We start from the raw sequence: 19,838 nt of genomic DNA on the forward strand, positions 1-19,838 counted from the left end.
GGGAAGTGCAGCGTAAGATATCGACCAATCTCGAGTGGGACTGCCTCTTAGAGGCAAGTCTTGCATATTAAGGGCTGAGCAAGTGCAGTGCCGAGACTCAAAGGGAACATTGCAGAAGCCATTCACACGTGGAGCTGACTGTACTTTCGGATGATAAGCTGGAGAGGCCGAAGGCTCTCCCTGGATTTGTGATGCATATTTTGAAGCCAATTTCGAAACCTGACCGACATTCGGGGGAGGGGACGGTGATTGATTTAAAAGCAAGCGCTGGCAGAAACGGATGGGATTGGGGCCAGTTACTTCCCCTTGTCGGTCGCTTCTTTTGAGATGGGGTAAGTAGATGTCTAACCCCCCACCGATAGATTTTCTTGGGTTTGTAAGCCGAATAATCCAGTATGCAGAATGTTGAAGAGAAGTCAAAAAGCGGTCGAGGATTTCTTTCAATGATGGGGCTTGACTAGGTATCTGCATCATCGAAATGGTGAAAGAAATTCATGTCTCGGTCCTCGGTTCACTTCTGGTCCTGAATTGATAAAGTAAAGTAGGTTTTTTTCTTTCGCGAGGCTGCGGCCTGGCGGACCACTCACCTCGCACCCCCCGCTCATTCCGCGAGCCTTGGCGATTGGAAACCCTACCAGCTACCTTAAGTACCTACTTTAGCCTCGGACCTGTCGGACCTTCGGCTCAGTATTCGTACTCCGTATTCCGCAGTCGTGACTCGTAACTCGTAATTGACTTATGGACATGGTGGTACATGAAAGATTCCCCCAAGTCTTCCCTCACTGCCGTATGCGGGCTTGCCTTGGCACGTCTACAGGCTTCCTACGAAGGGGTTGTACGGCTTTTCATCCAGCTTGGAAAGTGTTGGAAGACCCGGTCAACGTAAGCCGCATTTGTTCATCCATATTAGCGACACTACTTATTTGGCCATTGACACATCAAGGATGGTGCAATTTGACTCTTTGCATTGAAAGTGAGACTGTAGGAGTCAGTCCATTTTGATTATGATATCCATGGACAAGGATGATTTCAAATCCCGCCGGAACAGAAGTAGATCCGTACCTTGATGCGCAAGAATCCCAATGCTTTGTTTGAGTACCTACAAGTTAGAAGTTAGAAGTTAGAAGTTAGAAGAAGAAAATAAAAAAAGCCAGCAAAGCCAATTCGTAAAGCTCGCTGCCTGGAAAGTAGTGGAAAAGGGAATACCTAATTGTGCGACTGCGAATTGACTGCCTAAACAGCAAATCGGGCGGTGAGGTGATGAGTTGCGTTGTGTGACTCAGCCCTGCTTTGGAATATCAAACAACGTGGTCGGAAAGGCGAAGGAAGATTGTGATTGGTGAGATATACCGGCGTGATTACTCTCCGCTGCCTTGAAATGGACTAAAGTAGCATCGCTACCTTAGCTTGACTTCTTAGAAATCCGAGGCCCTAGCGCGCGGTATTTGCAGGAACAAAGTCCGTCGGAGCATGGAGATTACTACACCGGTTCACAACAGATTGAAGAAGCATAAAGACAGCCCAGATCCCTCAGGCAATCATGACCATCTCAAACAAAGACCAGCAAACCAACAATCAAACTTCTCCTACACCCAATCCCTTCTTACAACAACATCTTCCCATACTTTCGCACAAGCCACCCTGACTCATTAACCAATTGCAAATCATCCTGCCCCATCTCACCATATCAGACATTGACTCATTGTCCCAAACATACAAACATGCCTTCCAATCTCAGATACCACATCTCTTCATCCACAACACCAGCATCATCAACAACCAGAACAGTCACTGCATCACCACCGCTAAAGAAGCAGAAGATGTCTCTCACTCAAACCTACTACCTCGCCCACACCGCCCGTGGTAAGCTCTCCAAGGAAGCTGCGCGGGGAGACCACGACCTCCGCCTTTTGGTCGGCCACGCCAACCTCCTTGATGGTCTGATGCTCGACCTTGCCAACGCCGAGCAAGAGCAAGAGAGCTGGTTTAATCAGACCGTCAAGAGAGCCTCCAAGGCATCCGAAGAGCCCAAGCACATTCAATGGGCAGACACAATTCCAGAAGAGCTGGAAGAGGCAGTGGAGGAGGAATTCTACGCCGAGAGCTCAGATAGCGACAGCGATTCGGACGATGATGAGGAGATGCAGAGCGCAGAGCCAATTGCCCTCCGCAATGTACCACAAGCGCCAGCTACCATCACCACCATTGAATATGAAGATGAGGACATGGAGGACGAAGACTATGAGAACGATCTCGCTCTTACTCGCACATCATCGGCACACCCACCAGAGCTCCTCCACGAGGATTCAGACTCGGAGTCAGAAGACGACTCCATGCCTCCCTCACCTGAGATGCCTCTCGATGCATTTTCCGAGAAACAAAGACAAGCAATTGCAACCACATCATACTACCAGTCACTACCAGTCAAGTCAGACTCGCCAGCCTCACTGCCGGAGTCGGATCAATCCTTCTTCGATGAGGGGTTCTACCTCCCTCAACGGCAACAGACAGCCATTGCAGCCTGTTAGGCACAGGGCTATTGATGACGATCCAACTGGTTTTATGACAGCGATTCAGCAAGAATACCCAAGCGAGCGTTGAGCGATCTTTTTCTACGATGTTTTGGATGGACAAAACCCTACTCCGATGACCATGGCTACAGCAGGATTCAAGGTGGAGTCTTTAGGGAAGGAATATTGAATGCCTAGCTACTCGTACATCTCCCTCAGTAAGAGGTTGAGAAGTTGTATAGAAGATAATCAACTACCCCAAGAAAAGTTTCAGGAGCGCCAGTGTCCCATCGCATGATTGTCTTCCATTTCCCACGCATTGACCTCCAGAGTAATCGTACTCGTAATTTCATCCTGCGCACTTCGCACCAACAATGCTCGATTCATTTCCCGGTCGACACATTGTTGCGTCGAGAAGAATAAAGGATGTCCCGCTCGTAATCGTAACTTGGGACAAGCATGATGATTCACACATGCAATCATTATCATTATCTACCCATCCCTGCGGGGACCTGTTGATCATCATTGCATAACCCCAAACTCCGAGCCGAGAACATGAGTCAGTCGTGCTGGAGTCCCGGCTAGCCTCTAGGGTCGCGCTCGGAAGGAAGCAAGAGCAAAAGTCCGATTGCCAAGATCGATAGATCGCTTCGGATGTTGCCTTTTTCTTTTTCTGCTGCTAACTGGAGCTTGCTGTTTCTGCTGCCAAGACGAGTCGGATTGTCAAGTTCAACTCAGGGTGCATGACAAGGTAGACAGCGCTCATAGCAAAAGCCAAGCTGCTGCCTTGTTGGTGTTGCCAAGCAGCTGAAGCTACACCACTAGACAGATCCCACACCACACCACACCACATCACACCTCACAACCTGGATCATGTCTGCCTACTCGGATAACATCCCCGTAGCAACACATCAAGCCTTTCGCCTCCGTCCATGGCTCTCTGCTTCATGAAATGGCCCGACTAACGCTTCTCTTGTCAAAGCTCGCAACTTCCGGACCCCCCGCCTAAACTGTACTCGCTTCCACAAGACTTCGCACATACATGTACGCTTGATTCCACTCCCTTCTGTCAATCCATAGGCCGCGACTTACCGATCGCTATTGAAGCTGCTTTCGAATATTCCAGGATAGCTGGCTGGCTGTCAACCAAGGCATGCCTCAATCACCGTCACCATTTCCAACCTTCTCCCCTTGCCCTCAATCACCCGCCCCAACACTTGGAGGATTGTCCGTCTCAGTACAGGCAGCATCAGAGGATACAAAGGATGCAAACGGACCAGACACGGTAGCCAGACAGAGACTTTCCTTTGCAGGGCCTGCAGCTAGCGCCTCGCTTCAAGACGTACGACGTGCCTCGATTCAATTCGCCTCGGGCACCGGTACAGCTACGCGTACTGCAAATTCAAGGCCGATTGCTTTGAAGCCGCAGCGGCGGCTATCATCGCCTCCACCGCCCTCGTAAGTTGTAGCATCTGATCTGTCGTTGAATTTCAAACGTCGATATGAAATGGCTTTGTTATCCTTTCTCCCTTGCAGCATGCATGATATTCGCTTAGTAGCACCGGATACTGTGGATCCTAGAAACCTCTTCCCGTATCCCATTGTAAAGACTGGTCCATCGATGGTAGCCGTCAATTCTCATCTTGAAAAGTCAAGAAAGTTGATTCAAATAGCACAATATGTCACAAGAAGCAATCACTATCAACAATAGCACAGTGCAGCACATATTCAAGTTCCATCCTGAGCACCCATCTGCATCAGATTATCTTGAGAACATGATGCTGAATTGTTTCCTTGATGGCAGTACTTATGAGTCCCGCGTCTCCTTCGACACCTTCGACAACAAAGACGCTACAGACCTTTCTTTCACTTTAGTCTCCAAGCATAAAGACTACGCCTATTCTCGTCGGTCTCGCACTTTCCTCTGTGGAACCGATCGTACGTACATTTCGGAGCTGGTTCTTCCTATTGGGTAGTGAATTTGAGTCGCAAGACATGTTTCGGGAGCAAGAAGACCTTTATACTCCCCAGACCTGTCTTGCAACTTCATTTCCCACCTCGAATAAACAATACTGACTCCGAAATCTGCGTAGAAAACGACTACTCGGAATTTGCTCTCGAATGGCTCGTTGAGGAGCTAGTGGAAGACGGCGACGAGATCGTCTGTCTTCGAGTTGTCGACAAAGATAGCAAGATTAGCAGCAATTTCAGCGTGGAGCAAGGTTTCTACAAAACTGAAGCTCGCAAGCTTCTCGAGCATATACAGGAAAAGAATGAAGAAGACAAAGCGATCAGCTTAGTTTTAGAATTCGCTGTGGGCAAGGTCCCGGAGACGATTCAACGCATGGTCCGTCTCTTCGTCTCCTCCCATCCCGTCGCTCTCGATATTTATACACTTGTTTCAGATCAAGATCTACGCTCCAGCCTGCCTAATTGTTGGAACACGCGGCAAGTCTCTGGGTGGCATTCAAGGCCTGCTGCCTGGCTCCGTGAGCAAGTACTGTCTTCAGAACTCGCCCGTTCCCGTAGTGGTGGTACGCCCTGAGGAAAAACGGGAGAAGAAGAAAAAGAAACGTCTTGCCGACCCCAGCCGCCAAAACTACTCTTCCATCTTAGACCAGACAATTGCTAGTGGCAGCGGAGCGTTCGAAAGTCTGGCTCGACAGTCTGGAGGTGAGGCGAGCGAAAATGAGGCAGCCGCGGTGGCGAAAGCAATCGGGCTGAACGAAGGCTCTGGGGCTTGGAAGGGGTTTAAGAAGGACGATGGAGATGGATCGCCGCTTATCAAGACCGTGAGCGGAAGGAGTGATGCTACCAGCGAAGCAGAGAGCCCTAGCCCGACTGGCCCATTGGTACTGGATGAAGCTCTGGAGGACGTGCCCGAGATAGATGACTCGGAAATGTCACTGTTGAGCGATGCCGGTCAGAAACGGGAAGAGGCCGACGATGAAGAAGGCGCAGAGAGCAAGACATTTAAGGAAGTGGATCCTATCAATGACTCTACATTCAGTGGGCCTGAGGAAGCCGAGGCTTGTTAAGGCAACGAAAACGAAGTTTGAGACTGGAAACGAGTCTAGCGGTGATACTGTTACCATGGGCATCTATCATCATAGATCATCCGGGTGGTGCAGTCCCTAGGATTGCCTACAGGAGGAAGGTAGATACAATGGAAGGGAGATCAACATCGTAGCCTTTTGGCACGCAGCACGAACACTATCGGGTCTGAAGCTTTCATTACGAAGACCGACTGATGGCAAAATCAAAGCTGACAATCCAAACGCTGCAGATGTACCTCGCCATTTATAGCAGACAAGAACAATTGGCAGGGAACGTTATGACCTGCATGATCCAACCCTATCTTAGATCCCCCTTTATTTCAACCCCTTGAGTTTCATCACCTCTCAACTTCACCCTTATGTCAATAGCTGAGGATGCATCTAGTTCTTATGACGGGAAGTAAAAAAAAAATAGTGTCTATATTCTTCAAATCAGATCAAATGTCATGAGGAGCGCGCTCATCGCAATGTCATTGCAATACTTTGAACCCGGCTCCGACCGCAAACATCTGGAGCAACATTCAGCCTGATCAAGAAACCTCCACTTTTGCAAAACTTCGAAACGTCAAAGCTTCCATCCCAGCCTACCTCATCCAAAACTACTTGAAAAACATCCATTCTCGTTCGCTTCCAGGACATGGATCCAGCAACAATCATTCGACTCGTCGAGGGATCGCTGAGTTTGGCATTGCAATGCGGCCAAGCCACAAAACGCTAAGCGACATTGCTGCGAAATACAAGTATGCTAAGCTTACAATTCTCAGCATGGTCCAGGGTTTGGATACCATTTAGTTGGCATGGAGCCAGATTGGTGACTGGTCTCAGAAATATATACCCGAAACGGCCGGAGACGGCGAAGTCCTCCTACAAAGGCTGCAGCGGTCTCTAGAGAACGGCATAATCATAATGGATGCTCTGGAGGGAGATCTAAAACCCTACCAAAGCAATAAACTGAGCTTTATGCAGCGCTCAAAAGCCATCTGGAACGAAAACACTCTCCGCGGCCACCAAGATCGGATCAGCCACCAGGCGCTGGCTATGACTTGCTTGCTGCAGGCTATACAGCTCAAGTCCTCACTGGCTAGAACCCGACTGATGGACGAGGCGGAGCCTATGCTCCGCAGATCCGACGAGAGTGCATATAGTATCACCAGTATTGTGCCCTCACGAATGTCCTCACGCGTGTCAAAGTCAAACTATCGAAATTCCACTGGAGGTACAAGCGTTACGAGTGCAGAAAATGTATTATCGGCGGCTAAGCTTCGAAAATGATCTGTTCACGGCGACAGCCTACAGAACATCTCTTCACTTCGAGACGATCACGGCCGCTAAAGCCTAATTCGTTGTCAGCAACCCGGATCAAATCCACAGCCCCGAGTCTTGACGAAAGAGCCATAACTCCAAATACTCATGAGAGCCTGCAGGTCCATGGTCAAAAGGAATTTGCCAATGAGCAAGCCAAACAGAGCTACGTCGCTGCCCTCGAAAGCTTGAGTAAGAGTGACAAGGACAAAGCTCTTCTCGAGGCTTGCCGTAGTGGTGATGCAAAGCTTGTTGAATCTTATTTGAAGAATCAAAGGAGCTATGACGAGCAAAATTATGCTCGAAAGCGCCTTCTGCTGGAAGGCTTGAAAGATGCGATTGTAGTCGGATATCATGACGTTGTGAGGAGGCTCCTAAGCCTTGACATTCCCCTTAACAACTCATTACCGGGGGCCTACGGCTGGGTTCCTCTTCAATTTGCCGCTCACAGAGGCGATGTAGCAACGGCAAATATACTCTTGGAAGCCGGGGCCGATGTGTCTCCCTCGGGCAGCGGCACCACCCCACCCATCCACATTGCTTCACATAGAGGAAGCTTGGAGATCACTTCTATGTTGCTTACTGCCGGCGCTGCTATTGACTCAACCGATGGCTACGGATTCCAACCAATCCATCTCGCATCGACGTACGTAGAGAGATCTGCTCAAATTGCGCTACTCGTCAGCGCAGGCGCAAATGTAGAAGCACTAAACCCTCTCGCACCGTCGTGGCAGACGTCCCCACTCCAACTCGCGTGCCTTACAGGCCAACTGGCAAAGGTGTGCGCTCTCCTTGACCTCGGCACCATAATCGACATGGGGCGAAGCCTTCTCGACGAGCCACTGGGTATCGCGATCCGCCAACGTCATGTAAGGATCGTACAGGCACTTTTGAAGCGTGGCGCTGATGCAAATTATGCGTCCAAATCCAAATCGAAGAGCTTGTTCGCTACGCAAAGCGTTCGTCTAGGAAGACCCGGCATGACGCCTCTTAGCCTATTAGCCAAGCATTTCGGTGACGCGCGCAGGAAGACTGCGCTCGATCAGGCGATGCTTGAGTTACTACTGGAGCATGGCGCGGATTTGAAGTCGAAGGATGATGAAGGTAATCAGGTTCTGCATTATCTATGCATGAGCCGGTCCTCGGTGAACCTCGACTTCAGGAACAATGCGAACGACGAGGGATTAATTTTGACGCTCTTGGACCAGAGCATCGACGTCAATGCTACGAACTATCACGGCGAGTGTCCGCTGTTCCTGGCTGCTGTGAACTGCAACGAACAACTCGTTTCTTAGCTGTTGCTGAACGGAGCGAGGTCTTTGTCCAGTGCGGAGCTTTTTCGATTGTCTAAGATCGTGGAAGGGGTTGAAAAGGGACGACCAGATATGCGAGATAATTTTAGGGAGGTGATGAGGCTTTTCGATACAGAAAAAGAGAAGGGAGCGAGGGAGGAAGTGGAGAAAGTGTCGAGACGGGCGTGATGCCGGTATAAAGAAGGACTATAGGGCGACTCAGCTTACAAGGCAGATGGCAGACGGTGGAACGGATGAGAGAAGAAAGAAGAAAGAACATGTACGAGTTTTTTTGGTCTGGTCTTGGAAGCCGCAGAGCCCGCAAATCGTGCTTGTTTTAAGACTTCAACTTTCAGCACACATGCAATCTCGAAAGCCTTGACCAAAACCCACGTGATAGATGCTTTCGAAACTAAGAGCCCTGAAAAGGTAGTCGAGCAGCTTCTTCTAGAGAATTTCCGCAGTCTAATTTCCGGCTTCCATCTCTGAGATGTGTGGTGGGCCCATTCTCAATATTGCAATCTCATAGTCTTGGTACCTATGCCGGCATCCTTGCTTGAGCTTGGTTATTTGTGTTACACAGGAATAGTACGGTTAGGGGTGGGGAGTGGACGGTGGTAGATGAACTTCTGAACAGATCTTTTAATGTTACTCGTTCTCTTCCCACCTTTATTAATTCTACAATCGCAATATCATAGTACTTCATAATTTTTGATATCTATTTATATTTATTTATTTTTATAGAACAAAAGGTACACTATCGATCTATATTACAAATGTATTAGATTGATAGAGTACCATCAAAGTTGATGTAAACTAAGGGGGTTAGGGACGAAGCCGCAATGCCGAGCGCTAACTACCTTTTTGCACACGCCAAATCAGCTCTTGATGCTCGTATACAGATGACGGACCGAACATGGATGACCTATTAATTGAAGTTGGACGTACGTTGAAACTCAACAACTTCCACCGACCTAGGACCTGATGAAGCGCCTAAAAAGTGTGTTTCCGGTCCTCGCAGCAATCACTCATGCTCCCTGTCTGCGATGAATGCAAGCCGGGCACCATGCCGGCTTCAACAATAGTCTTCTCTTCTCTTCCTTTCGCTGTCACATTCCTTTTGGTCTCGACATTGGTGCTCCAGAAGCTCTTTCCTCTTCTATCTGGTGAAGCCCAGTCTTTGAAGACCAGCGCGTATGCTCGATCATTCTCTTCCAATGCCAGCCAGTCTCGACCGATCATCAAACGCTTGTCGGCTTTAACCTTTGCTTCCACTGTTGCATTGGCCGCAGTACTGACAGAATTGATACTGTGCGAAATATCCAACACTATCAACGAGGCAGCCCGTGGACTGGCATTCCGAGTGACGATATTGCTGCTTCTTTTCCTCCTCATAATCGCCATACCGTTCCTCGAGATCCACTCGATCATCTCTGCCTCAGGTTATGAGTTCTCAGGAAAAGGCAAGGGAAGGCTCAGGCTGGCATGGGTGTTACAACTGGCTGGCTTCGCGGCATGGCTCGGGGGGTTCTGGTGGAGTGGAGAATGGCTACTGCGTCGGCTTGGCCAGAGTTCAGGGACTGAGAGCTCTCAAAGCCTCAGTGAGGCTTCTCTCGAGCGCATTGGTGTCATTGGAATCTCAGTCATGTCTCTTCTCTCTGGCTTCGCCTCAGTCAGCTCCCCGTGGCAGAATTTTTTCTCGCGACCCAAGCTTGTCACTGAAGCCACCATTACCCGCAAAGCAGCAGGCCTGGAGGCCACCCAGGATATGCTATCTACCAAACGCTCTCGTTTGCGCGCTCTCGAACGCAAGATGTCCGACGCACCTACAGAAAGCTTCTTTCAGAAAGCCATTGGGTCTATTCGTCGCAACCCCGACTCTACAGAGAGACAGGCTCTACTCCTTGAGATATCTGGCCTAGAAACAATGGCCGTTTCCCTTGCCACCTCTCATTCTAACCTTCAGTCTCGCCTTCAGCAACAAAACCGTTCGCGGACGGCTACAGGTCGCCTCCTTCTTACAGCTTCTTACGTATTCTCTGTCTTCTGCCTTTACCGCATTCTCACCACTACGTTAACTGCCATCCGTCGTGCCCTAAGCGCACATCACTACTCCTCGCAAGACTTCAGATCCTCAGACCCTGTGGACAACATACTCGCCTTGCTAGCCAAGCATTACGATCCTCACTTAGACCAGGCCGCTTGGGCCCGGCAGATATCCTTCCTCCTCTCCGGTCTCATCCTTTTCGGCTCTTTGTCTTCAGTCATGCAGACCTTTCATCTCTTCGCCCGCTTTTTCCCGAGCTTGCTGAAAACCATTCAGGCCAATCTTGCATTGGTAGTTGCGCAGGTGTCCGCTACGTACGTGATCAGTGCGGCGTTGATGCTGAGAGGAATGATGCCAGGAGCCGTGATTGGCGAGGGTTTAGGTGCTCTAGGGGGAAAAGATGGTGTGGCGTGGGTCGATGGTTGGTTTGAGAGATGGTTTCTTGCTGGAGTTATTCTCACAGTGGTAGGGATATGGGTGGGTAGGAGAGTTGTGGGAAGTGATGATTGGGAAGAGGATGAATACGATAACGGGGTTGAATTGGAGGGAGGAAAGAGGTCACGATAGTATTTATGATTGTACGGCATAAAGGACCAGCTGAATCTGTCTGGATGATAGCCCCAGCAATGTGAGGGATTTTTTATGGTGGTATTAGAATATTGCATTGATGGAGCGACGCAAGTACTTAACCTGAAGGCAAGGCCCCCCAAAAACTGGAAGTCGAAACATCCCAACGAAGACAAGACCAACAGTAAACAAGAAACTTTTGCCTTCTTTACCGCTCTTCTTGAAGCCAAATTGAGCGACAATCTGTTCCGGGTAGTCGCCCTTAATCGGTGAATAAACAAAGAGATTTCCAGCTCCTCGGACTGCCAGCTTTTCCCCTCACAGCTTGTTTACCCCCATGAATTGAACTCTTGGTTTTGCAAAGAAAAATACATGGAGCATTCAATCTCCAAACTTGGCCTTCCTGCTTCAGCTACTACGACTACAACATTCCCTTCCCAACCATCTCTTCCCTCTCTTCCCACACCGTCTTCCCACTACATCCACAGACCACCTTCTCGTTCTCCCATACTCCAGCACTCCGAGCCACCACACCGACAACCAAATCATTTCCTCTTTGCTTCTCCACTCCCAACCTTTCGACCACGACTCCCCTTCCCACCATCTCCCAGATCCTCCAGTCTACCTCTCCGACTAGCGACCCTCTCCCAGTCTCATCCACTTCCAGCTTTCCTAAGTCGCCCGTCTTGTCTCCTTCCAGGCCTGTAAATACACCGCCCATGCTCCCAGGAACATTTGAGATATCACCGCTCTGCCGTATGCTCGCCTTATAGCTTCCTTTCGGCAGGCTTGTGAGCGTCATATCCAGCAGCGTTATCCGATCTGACAGTTCGATTAAGCGCGCAAGACCCCGGACTGGCGAGGCTTCAGGCACTGATGGCGGAGTTGGCGGAGGTGGGGTTTCGAGAATGCACACCGCAGCGCTGTTCGCCTTGCCAGAACCACGGAGGATGGCCGCTCGACCAGTGTCTTGGATTGTGGATATTATAGCTGAGGGGGGCGTAGTGGATGTTGTGGTTAGAAGTTGTTTCGGGAGGGAAAAGTCTGTTTCCTGGACGCCCGGAAGTTTAGACAAGGCGCCTGATATATCTTTGATGCAGGCATCGCAGTGCATGGGGACAGAGAAAGTAGCCTGGTAGGCGGGCAGCATCTTTTCTCTCTTGGTGAAGGGCGAGGGGGAGAGGGTGTAGTAGTAAAGGCTTCCGGTTGACAGGCAGGCGACGATTGTGTAGATACTTCGTTTCAGGAGCAAGTTGCTCATCACACCTAAAGCTTAAGGTGGATGGAAAAGACAAGAGAGCCGAACTGGATGGAAGGGGATTTGGAGCTTCATGGCGACGGTGGTGCGGAGCGGAGCTGAGCGGAGAAAAAGATTTGAAATCGGAATCGAGCCGAGGGAGCCTTTGGACTCATTCAGCATCACGACCTTACGGCCAAATACACAATCTTCACCGTTGCCAAGCCGGTTCGCTCCTAAACATAGGATCAATTTCTCGTGAAAGCACTGACGAGTTTTCCTTTTGATCCGATTGACCTTGACCCTTTACTCTGCGCGCCCGAGACCTGGCAACCACCCTCCTCGATGCACCGGTGACCTTCAGTCCAACATGTCGCAGACTATAGGCAAAGTATGTGCATCCTTTCCTCCTTCTATGCTGCGCTGACCATCTCTCGCATCAGACGCGCCTAGCCTACTCCCGAGCATGGCACCACGTCTCCCTCTCCACCCCCGACACACCTCCCCTAGGCCGCCTCGCCTCTCAAATCGCCATCATTCTCATGGGCAAGCACAAACCGATCTGGGACCCGTCGACAGACTGCGGAGACTACGTGGTGGCTACCGGTTGTACTGACGTGTACGCTACTGGGAGGAAGATGCAACAGAAGCTGTACTACAAGCAGACCACGAGGCCCGGAGCGCTGAAGTCGTTGAACATGGAGGGTATGATGAGGAAGTGGGGAGGAGGGGAGATTCTGAAGAGGGCGGTCAGTGGGATGTTGCCGAAGAACAAGCTGAGGAAGCCGAGGTTGGAGAGGCTGAAGGGTGAGTTCGATTTGAGACTTGCTTAGTATATGGGATGGGTAACGACATGCTGACACGTGGCTGCTTTCTTAGTTTTTGAAGGAGCGACACATCCATACAAAGAAAACCTCATCAAATTTGATGGGCGACTACGAAGAGAAGAGCCAGAAGTGAAGAGGGAGATATTGAAGAAAAAGTCAATATAGCAGATCCAGAACAGGGGTTTTATTTCGAGAACATTGTTAGGCGTTGCTGGAATTGGAGCTATCTGTACATACAGTTTACCAAAATGTATGCTAATACCCCCCCCATTTCGCCAACTATGCTACAGCTCTCCGTCTGCAATCCAATGACGCCCTACGATACCTGGCCCTGATATGAGGTTCCTGAAACTTTCTACCGCGTGACGGTACACTGGATCAGGCCGTTGGGGTCAGATTGAGGTGCGTATACTTCGGCATCTTTGCCGGTATTCTTCAGCCCCTTGTGCCAACTCAGGTCTTGTGAAGAGTCAGCAAGCAATCGTTGAAAGCAGATGGAACGACGACTGACCTATTTCGAAGTAGTGCTTGTTCGGAAGGGAGTAGTCCACGGCTTTGACTTCGGACACGGCTTCCAGAATCTGCTCACACATCTTATACAAGGTGTTCTGAACGCTCGGACTACTTTCCTTTGCGAAGGTTTCGAGGGTGATGGTTCGAGCGGACTCCCACGCCTTGTCAAATTTGGGAACTGCAGATTGCACCTCCGCGACACTGCCGAATGTGCTCCAGGTCCATCCGCAGTCGACTTCGGTGCTCAAGATTCGGTTGTAAACGTCCGGTAGGGTCGTATACTCATCCTTGTAAAAGCTGTGGAATGCTGACCCGGTACTTTTGAGCACCAAAAGCCCCGCAATGGCAGAACGAATACTGATACCCTTGCCTTCGTCCGCAGTCGCCTCGACATTCCTGGTCTCCGAGCCATCACGGAAGAAAGAGTGCGGGTGAGGCTCGCCTCCTACGGTCAATCGAGTCCATCGGTGGGTGACAACCTTGACCCAGGCGGAATGGATGTGCTTGTACTTCTCAACGAAATGGGAAGCAACGATTGCTCCGAAAAGCTCGGGCGGCGTGACAGGATGCTGCTTGGCCATGATGTAGACGGTGTTCTTCATGGTGTCTGTTGCTACGACAACGCTGTTGTCTGCTTTTGTGTATCTATTCCCTCTCAGCTGGGAGTCAACTACGACATGTCCAGATACTCACGAAGTCTCGATATCTCCTTTGAGGAGCACGCATACTGTCATCTCTACCACTGTCTGGGTCCCCGTCTTTGCATCCTTATGAACTTTGTAGACCCGAATGTTGTCTTTGCCATACTGGGCTGCGGAAACTTGAGGCATGATTCCCTGGGATAAGAGAGATAAGGAAGGTACTAAAGTTTTGGTGTATGGGGAGATGCTGGAAGATGCTTTTTTTCACCTTGATTCTTTATCTATCTAGGTTGAGGATGGGGAAGTTGCTGAATATATGTATCAGAAGCTGTTGAGCTCGATCTATGGAGCTGGCCGGGGCGAAAGGTTGCAGCACGGCGACCTCCGAAGTCGGAATTGCAGCAGCTATTGGTCCTACGATATCAACTTATCAAGTTGATTTGGCTGCAGACAGCACTAGCAGAATGTGACGAAATATGACGAGAAGTGCCGACAAATAAATTGGTAGAGGAGCTGTTCGCAGGATACTCGTACTCGAGTAGGCAACCTCATCGAAGGCTCCTTGGCATGTACTTATACTCAGCCTTATGCTTGTGAATTCGATTACTAAGGTACCTTAAGGCTGGTACCTCGGTGCTAACATTGAATTGGGCTTAGCCCCTCCTCTATCTCTGATCTCTGGGGATAGTCTTTTGCGGCTGGTGATGTCGAATAAAAGGCTAATTAACGGTACGAGGGTACTTCTAGCTTGTGCACTTTTTGATATCCCAGAGCCATCCTCCCCCCCCCCCCCCCCACACAAACCCACCTCAATCCAGCGCTGGATTTACTTGATGTACCAAGGGCCAAGAACGAGCCGAACACTGAGAAATGACATCCACTTTGCTCAAAGAGCACCGCCATTCATTCTTTTGAGTGCTAGGTTCACAACCGAAGTCCACGTCCGCCAAGCGTCTTTCGTTTATTCATAACTCTCTTCACTCATTGAGTTTGTCTAACTCTACTTGCACCGCCAGGGGACCTAATGGAATTGCCTCATGGGGGGAGTACATTGGTCTGTCGGAGTATGATTGCAACAGAGTCGCCGTAAATGAGATGTAATGAGCCAATTCAATGGACCGGCCTCCTCGGTGACGCCAACACAAAACAACATCTTCAGACATGGCCGCTCGCTTTCCCATCAGGGTCCTGGTGAGACAAACGGTGCAAGAGAAGGAATACATGTCCCTTCCAGAGAAGGACAAGAAGCTCGATCGTTTGCCAATGCGCTTGTCTTTGGGCCCCGGGGTACCTCGCTTGCGCCTTCAGGGCAGCCGCCCGGTAGCTTTAGCTCCGACTTGAAGACCGTATCAACACCTCGAGCTGGGACTCCGAGAGCAGAGCTGGGTGGTTCTACCGGCGGTGACTACTTTGGAATGGATGGAGCCACGTCTTCTGAACAGCGGCAACATGAGTTACGAGACAAGATCAACAAGGAAACAAAAATCAAGATCGGCTCAGAGAACTTGTTGGAGGCCTTGATTTCGAAGAATGCCAAACAGACAAAGGACCAAAGGCAGAAAGTGGAATCTGAGCTCACATCATCTAATCGGAAGCTCCAAGAGCTTAACCTTCAGCTGGAGAATGAGATCGAGCGTTCTAAACGTCCAGCGACGCCCGGTAGAGACCGCCTTTCTGGCCTCTTTCAAGGAAGTCCTCTCAAATCGCCCATTAGGGATGAGAGACTATCACAAGACCAATTTTCTTTGCTGGAACAAGAATCAGAGTCCCCAACATTCATTCTCGCCGAGATTCTTCAAGCCTTGGAATCAGAGGGCATGCAGCCTGACTACTACGTTGATCGAGCCAACAGCCTTGTCGAGCTGTTCAAGAGATACCCGACTCTGAAGTACGATCTTGCCTGGCCTATCTTTGGGCTAAGAGTGCAGACTATGCTTCTCAGTGAAAGTCGAGAGGTCGTCGCCGCAGGCTACCGAGTTACGAGACACGCGATTGCAGATCGGGAATCTCTAAAGACAATTCGTAGCCTGAACACCGACAGTCTCGTGATCTTATCGCTAATTAAGGAAAGCAAAGCGAGCATTGAAAGGGAACAGGCCCTCAAATTTGTCCGAGCATTTCTGGACGTCAAAGAGGGTATCAAGGAACTCTCGAAAGCAGTTATCCGTACTGTTGTTTCCATTGCGGAGCACCACGAAGATCGTCTTCGAAACATAAGCCTTTTGACAATATCCGAGATCCTTGTTCGAGATCCGGCAACCATCGTAACCGCTGGAGGAATAGCCCCACTCGCTGATGCTCTCGTGGAAGGATCGTATCATGGATCGGAAAGCTTGGCTATGAGTTTTCTACATTTGCTAGACAAGCCACAGCAAAGGGTCTATCTGCCATCCGGTCACGAGCTGGAATCAGCGTTCACGCCTTTTACCGATCCTCTTACAGTCCATGGTCATGAGGAAAAGCTGAAGTCGAGCGCAAAATTGCTTGCCGCCATTTTGAAAACATGGCCAGGCCTCTTCACAGCCGTCAGTAAAAATTTCTCAGCAATTCGGTCTTTGCTCCAATCCTTGCAGTACCCCGTGCCAATAGCCAGAGATCTGATTCTAGATCTCCTCTTCGACGTCTTACACATACAACCTCCTTCCTGGACTTCATCTTTTCTGGCAGGCCGCCGATTGACCACCTACGGTCGTGTTGCCAATTTGAAAGCAGACACCACAGAATTACCCTTCAAAGCCGACATTGAGGAAGGAAGCAGCTTCAGCCTTATGGACCACTTTACGGCTTTGCTTCTTGCTGTTTTCATGCAATGTGATCTAGTAGCGGTAATGATTAATATTTACCCTGTAATGGCTTCCGTGACTGACATTTTGTCTAGTCTCTTTCTGAGCTCATTGAGGATACCGATGATTCCATGTTAAGGAGAAAGGCTACCTTGCTTCTGAGTGAGGTCTTGAAGCTTGCGGACCATTGCTTGCCAACTGCTGTCAGCGCTAACCTACAGCCGCTACCGGGACTACTCGAAGAGTCGGTTCGAGAAGGAGAACAGGAAGGTTCGATACCTAGCGGGATGATTTACCAAATCGACAGTGTCAACCGTACTTTGCAGCGCTCCGGTCTAGCATCCAAAGCACAGCAGTCGGCCACCGCTGCTAGGCATGTGGATTTGAACAGCTCCTCCCGGCCTCCCGAGCCTGTGAAGAGCAAATTGTCCGTAGACATAGATGAGCTTCAATTTCGATCTCTCCTATTGGAAACGCAGGTCCTCACCACAGCCAACTATCTGAAATGGAAATGGGACCTCATTAATGATCTCATTGAAGGACCGCTGCTCAATTCCAAACGTCTTGAAGAGTCGATCAAGGCGAGCAAATTCATGAAGCGACTGATTGGATTCTTCCGACCATTCAAGTACAAATTCTCTGATGCGCGTAATACAAAGCCAAACCAGCGTTACGTCCGCACTGGATGTGCCCTAATGAAAACACTTCTACGGAACCAAGAAGGAATCGCTTATCTGACAGAGAGCAAACTGCTGCGGCAATTGGCTGAATGCCTTGCCCAGCTGGATAGGACAAGTGGCCTGACAGCCACACAACCGCTTTTCTCTCCCTATCGAGTCTCGGAAACATTGGCCGGAGGGTACTTTGCACTCTTGGGTGCTTTGAGTAGCGATCCCAAGGGACTTCAGATGATTGAACGTTGGCGCATGATCAACATGTTTTATCATATCATGGAGCTAGACGGACGGGAGGATCTCATACGCATTCTTCTCAGCAACATGGACTTCTCCTTGGACAGTCATCTCCGAGTCATGTTGTCCAAAGCGTTGACCTCTTGCCCGAAGAGCGTTCGCATCTATTCCACGAGACTTTTGCGGAAGTACGCAACGTCCTCGACGCAAGGAGCTGGTCAGGGTATGAGTCAGGGAGGTTGCGAATGGGCCATCTGTCTTTTGGTCACGCAGCTTTACGATCCGGAAGTGCAGGTGTGTGAAATTGCTGTACAAATCCTGGAAGAAGTCTGCAACCAAAGAGCACAGCTCGAATACGTCGTCAGGTGCCGTCCCGCTTTGGATCATCTTGGCGCCATCGGCGCTCCTTTACTTCTACGGTAAGTCGCACAACCTTCCTACCAAAGATCTCACAACTAAATTATCAGCTTTTTATCTACGTCACTGGGGTATCAGTACCTTCACGGCCTCGATTATATCACCCAAGAAATGGACGATTGGTTTCTTGTGAGTCGGTCCCACTCCGTGACTACAAACGCTGACATTTAGATAGGGCCGAAATGATGCCTATGTTACCTTGGTAGAAGCCTCACTGTCTCGTGCACTGATGGTGCTCCCAGAGCAACCTAAGTCTAGCACTGACGAGCAACTCAGAAGTCAAGAATACGGGACTGTTCCTCCGCATTTCTACAGAGAGCTTACGAGGACGATCGAAGGGTGTCAGCTCTTGCGAGACTCGGGACATTTCGATGCTTTCGTCGCGAATATCCGGGATAAATGGGGTGAGCATGAGGATTCGGAGACAATGCTCAAGCTTAAAGGCTCACTGTGGGCTGTCGGCAACGTTGGATCTATGGAACTTGGAGCATCTTTTCTAGAAGAGACGGACGTTGTGGGGTGGATTGTGAAAATTGCAACGTCTTCCGAGGTCATGACGATAAGGGGCACAGCTTTCTTTGCCTTGGGCTTGATTTCGCGCAGTCTACACGGGATGGAAATCCTCACAGAGCATGGTTGGACTGCAGCAACTGACCATCTCGGCCGTTCACTCGGATATTGCTTGCCACCGTACCTCCAGGATCTCTTCTCGATGGAGTCTCAAAAAGTATCCAGCCCACCCGATCAAAAGCCACCATCATTGAGGCGAAAGCAGATGACCGATCCCGATGAAGACCCCATCCAGGCTCGCATTCTCAGCCTCGCCGGCGACCTTGGCAACACAGTGCTTACCAAGAGAGCGGCGAGCGATCTCTTCGGCATCAAAACCAAGGCACCTGAGCTATTCACTTCGGTAGCCCTCTTTCGAAAAATCATGCTCATCCTCGAGAAGCATAATTTCCGCCTTCCCGTGCGTCGTTTTGTGATTGATTTATTTGACAAGACAATCATGAGGCGGATAGTGCTTGAAGAAGAGTACGGGAATGATCATGAGCCTTCGGATGCAAGGAGTGACTTGGTAGGCTAGCAGCACCGTTGACGCGGTCTGCGTTGGACTTGGTGGGACGGCGGCTCGTCACGGCAGGCGAGGTGGGGAAGGATGCATATCTCTTCATTCACATAGCGACGGTGTTACTTGGCGGAACTTATACCCATGTCATTTATGTTCAAGGTACGGTTGGTGATACGTGGCAAAGAATGGATAGGCAAATGAGCAAGCATAGAAATTGCATATGGGGAGCGGTCAGTTGTTGAAGGGCACGAAGGGCTGGAGGGGTACTTTGGCCAGGTTATGCACGATGGAAAGTAAGTTAGTGGGATGCCAATTGGCCATCGAAGATCTTTTTTGGCATCACACGCATATGGCTTTTGGGCGTAATTACCGTTTTTCAAAAGGGCTAAGGTACCTTAGGTAAAGTAGGTATGTTTTTTGGGGTAAGATGGCTTAGGTAGGTAAGGTAATAATGCATGTACTCTAAACATGGCCAGATGCTAGCCAGATAATTTCGTAGTCGATTTCACCAATAATGCATCAAGGTACAGTACGAATACGTGACGAATTCATGATACTACACCTCCCTCATCGCGTGTGAGCTAGGGTTTAGCTAAGCTTTAAAGGTATCTGAGCTGGACTTGATCGTCTTCGCCAGCCAATCAGAGGGGGGAAGTGGGGGCA

At 49.9% G+C, this 19,838-nt stretch overlaps 8 protein-coding genes across 8 annotated transcripts; 6 read left to right on the forward strand and 2 right to left on the reverse strand.

Moving 5' to 3' along the window:
* Positions 1 to 1,721: 1,721 nt before the first annotated feature.
* Positions 1,722 to 2,601, forward strand: HO133_001748 (uncharacterized protein; the record flags this gene model as incomplete). Its single annotated transcript, XM_037292676.1, has 2 exons — positions 1,722 to 2,523; positions 2,570 to 2,601. 2 exons carry the CDS (start codon positions 1,722 to 1,724, stop codon positions 2,599 to 2,601), a joined length of 834 nt encoding a protein of 277 aa, XP_037151215.1.
* A 1,588-nt stretch (positions 2,602 to 4,189) lies between these two features.
* Positions 4,190 to 5,548, forward strand: HO133_001749 (uncharacterized protein; the record flags this gene model as incomplete). The annotated part of the gene is made up of 3 exons (XM_037292677.1): positions 4,190 to 4,448; positions 4,604 to 4,857; positions 4,916 to 5,548. 3 exons carry the CDS (start codon positions 4,190 to 4,192, stop codon positions 5,546 to 5,548), a joined length of 1,146 nt encoding a protein of 381 aa, XP_037151216.1.
* Positions 5,549 to 6,472: 924 nt separating this feature from the next.
* On the forward strand, positions 6,473 to 8,163 carry HO133_001750 (uncharacterized protein; the record flags this gene model as incomplete). Its single annotated transcript, XM_037292678.1, has 2 exons — positions 6,473 to 6,808; positions 6,856 to 8,163. The coding sequence occupies 2 exons, from the start codon at positions 6,473 to 6,475 to the stop codon at positions 8,161 to 8,163; spliced, it is 1,644 nt and encodes a 547-aa protein (XP_037151217.1).
* Positions 8,164 to 9,190: 1,027 nt separating this feature from the next.
* On the forward strand, positions 9,191 to 10,774 carry HO133_001751 (uncharacterized protein; the record flags this gene model as incomplete). The annotated part of the gene is made up of 1 exon (XM_037292679.1): positions 9,191 to 10,774. The coding sequence occupies one exon, from the start codon at positions 9,191 to 9,193 to the stop codon at positions 10,772 to 10,774; it is 1,584 nt and encodes a 527-aa protein (XP_037151218.1).
* A 421-nt stretch (positions 10,775 to 11,195) lies between these two features.
* HO133_001752 (uncharacterized protein) lies at positions 11,196 to 12,035 on the reverse strand (the record flags this gene model as incomplete). Its single annotated transcript, XM_037292680.1, has 1 exon — positions 11,196 to 12,035. The coding sequence occupies one exon, from the start codon at positions 12,033 to 12,035 to the stop codon at positions 11,196 to 11,198; it is 840 nt and encodes a 279-aa protein (XP_037151219.1).
* Positions 12,036 to 12,381: 346 nt separating this feature from the next.
* HO133_001753 (uncharacterized protein) lies at positions 12,382 to 13,003 on the forward strand (the record flags this gene model as incomplete). Its single annotated transcript, XM_037292681.1, has 3 exons — positions 12,382 to 12,402; positions 12,455 to 12,818; positions 12,891 to 13,003. 3 exons carry the CDS (start codon positions 12,382 to 12,384, stop codon positions 13,001 to 13,003), a joined length of 498 nt encoding a protein of 165 aa, XP_037151220.1.
* Positions 13,004 to 13,193: 190 nt separating this feature from the next.
* HO133_001754 (uncharacterized protein) lies at positions 13,194 to 14,181 on the reverse strand (the record flags this gene model as incomplete). Its single annotated transcript, XM_037292682.1, has 3 exons — positions 13,194 to 13,297; positions 13,350 to 13,996; positions 14,045 to 14,181. The coding sequence occupies 3 exons, from the start codon at positions 14,179 to 14,181 to the stop codon at positions 13,194 to 13,196; spliced, it is 888 nt and encodes a 295-aa protein (XP_037151221.1).
* Positions 14,182 to 15,092: 911 nt separating this feature from the next.
* On the forward strand, positions 15,093 to 19,190 carry HO133_001755 (uncharacterized protein; the record flags this gene model as incomplete). Its single annotated transcript, XM_037292683.1, has 4 exons — positions 15,093 to 16,817; positions 16,871 to 18,105; positions 18,154 to 18,232; positions 18,279 to 19,190. 4 exons carry the CDS (start codon positions 15,093 to 15,095, stop codon positions 19,188 to 19,190), a joined length of 3,951 nt encoding a protein of 1,316 aa, XP_037151222.1.
* Between the last annotated feature and the right edge of the window lie 648 nt (positions 19,191 to 19,838).

This window comes from Letharia lupina (assembly GCF_014066315.1).
Source record: "Letharia lupina isolate WasteWater1 chromosome Unknown contig_13, whole genome shotgun sequence".
NCBI lineage: Eukaryota > Fungi > Ascomycota > Lecanoromycetes > Lecanorales > Parmeliaceae > Letharia > Letharia lupina.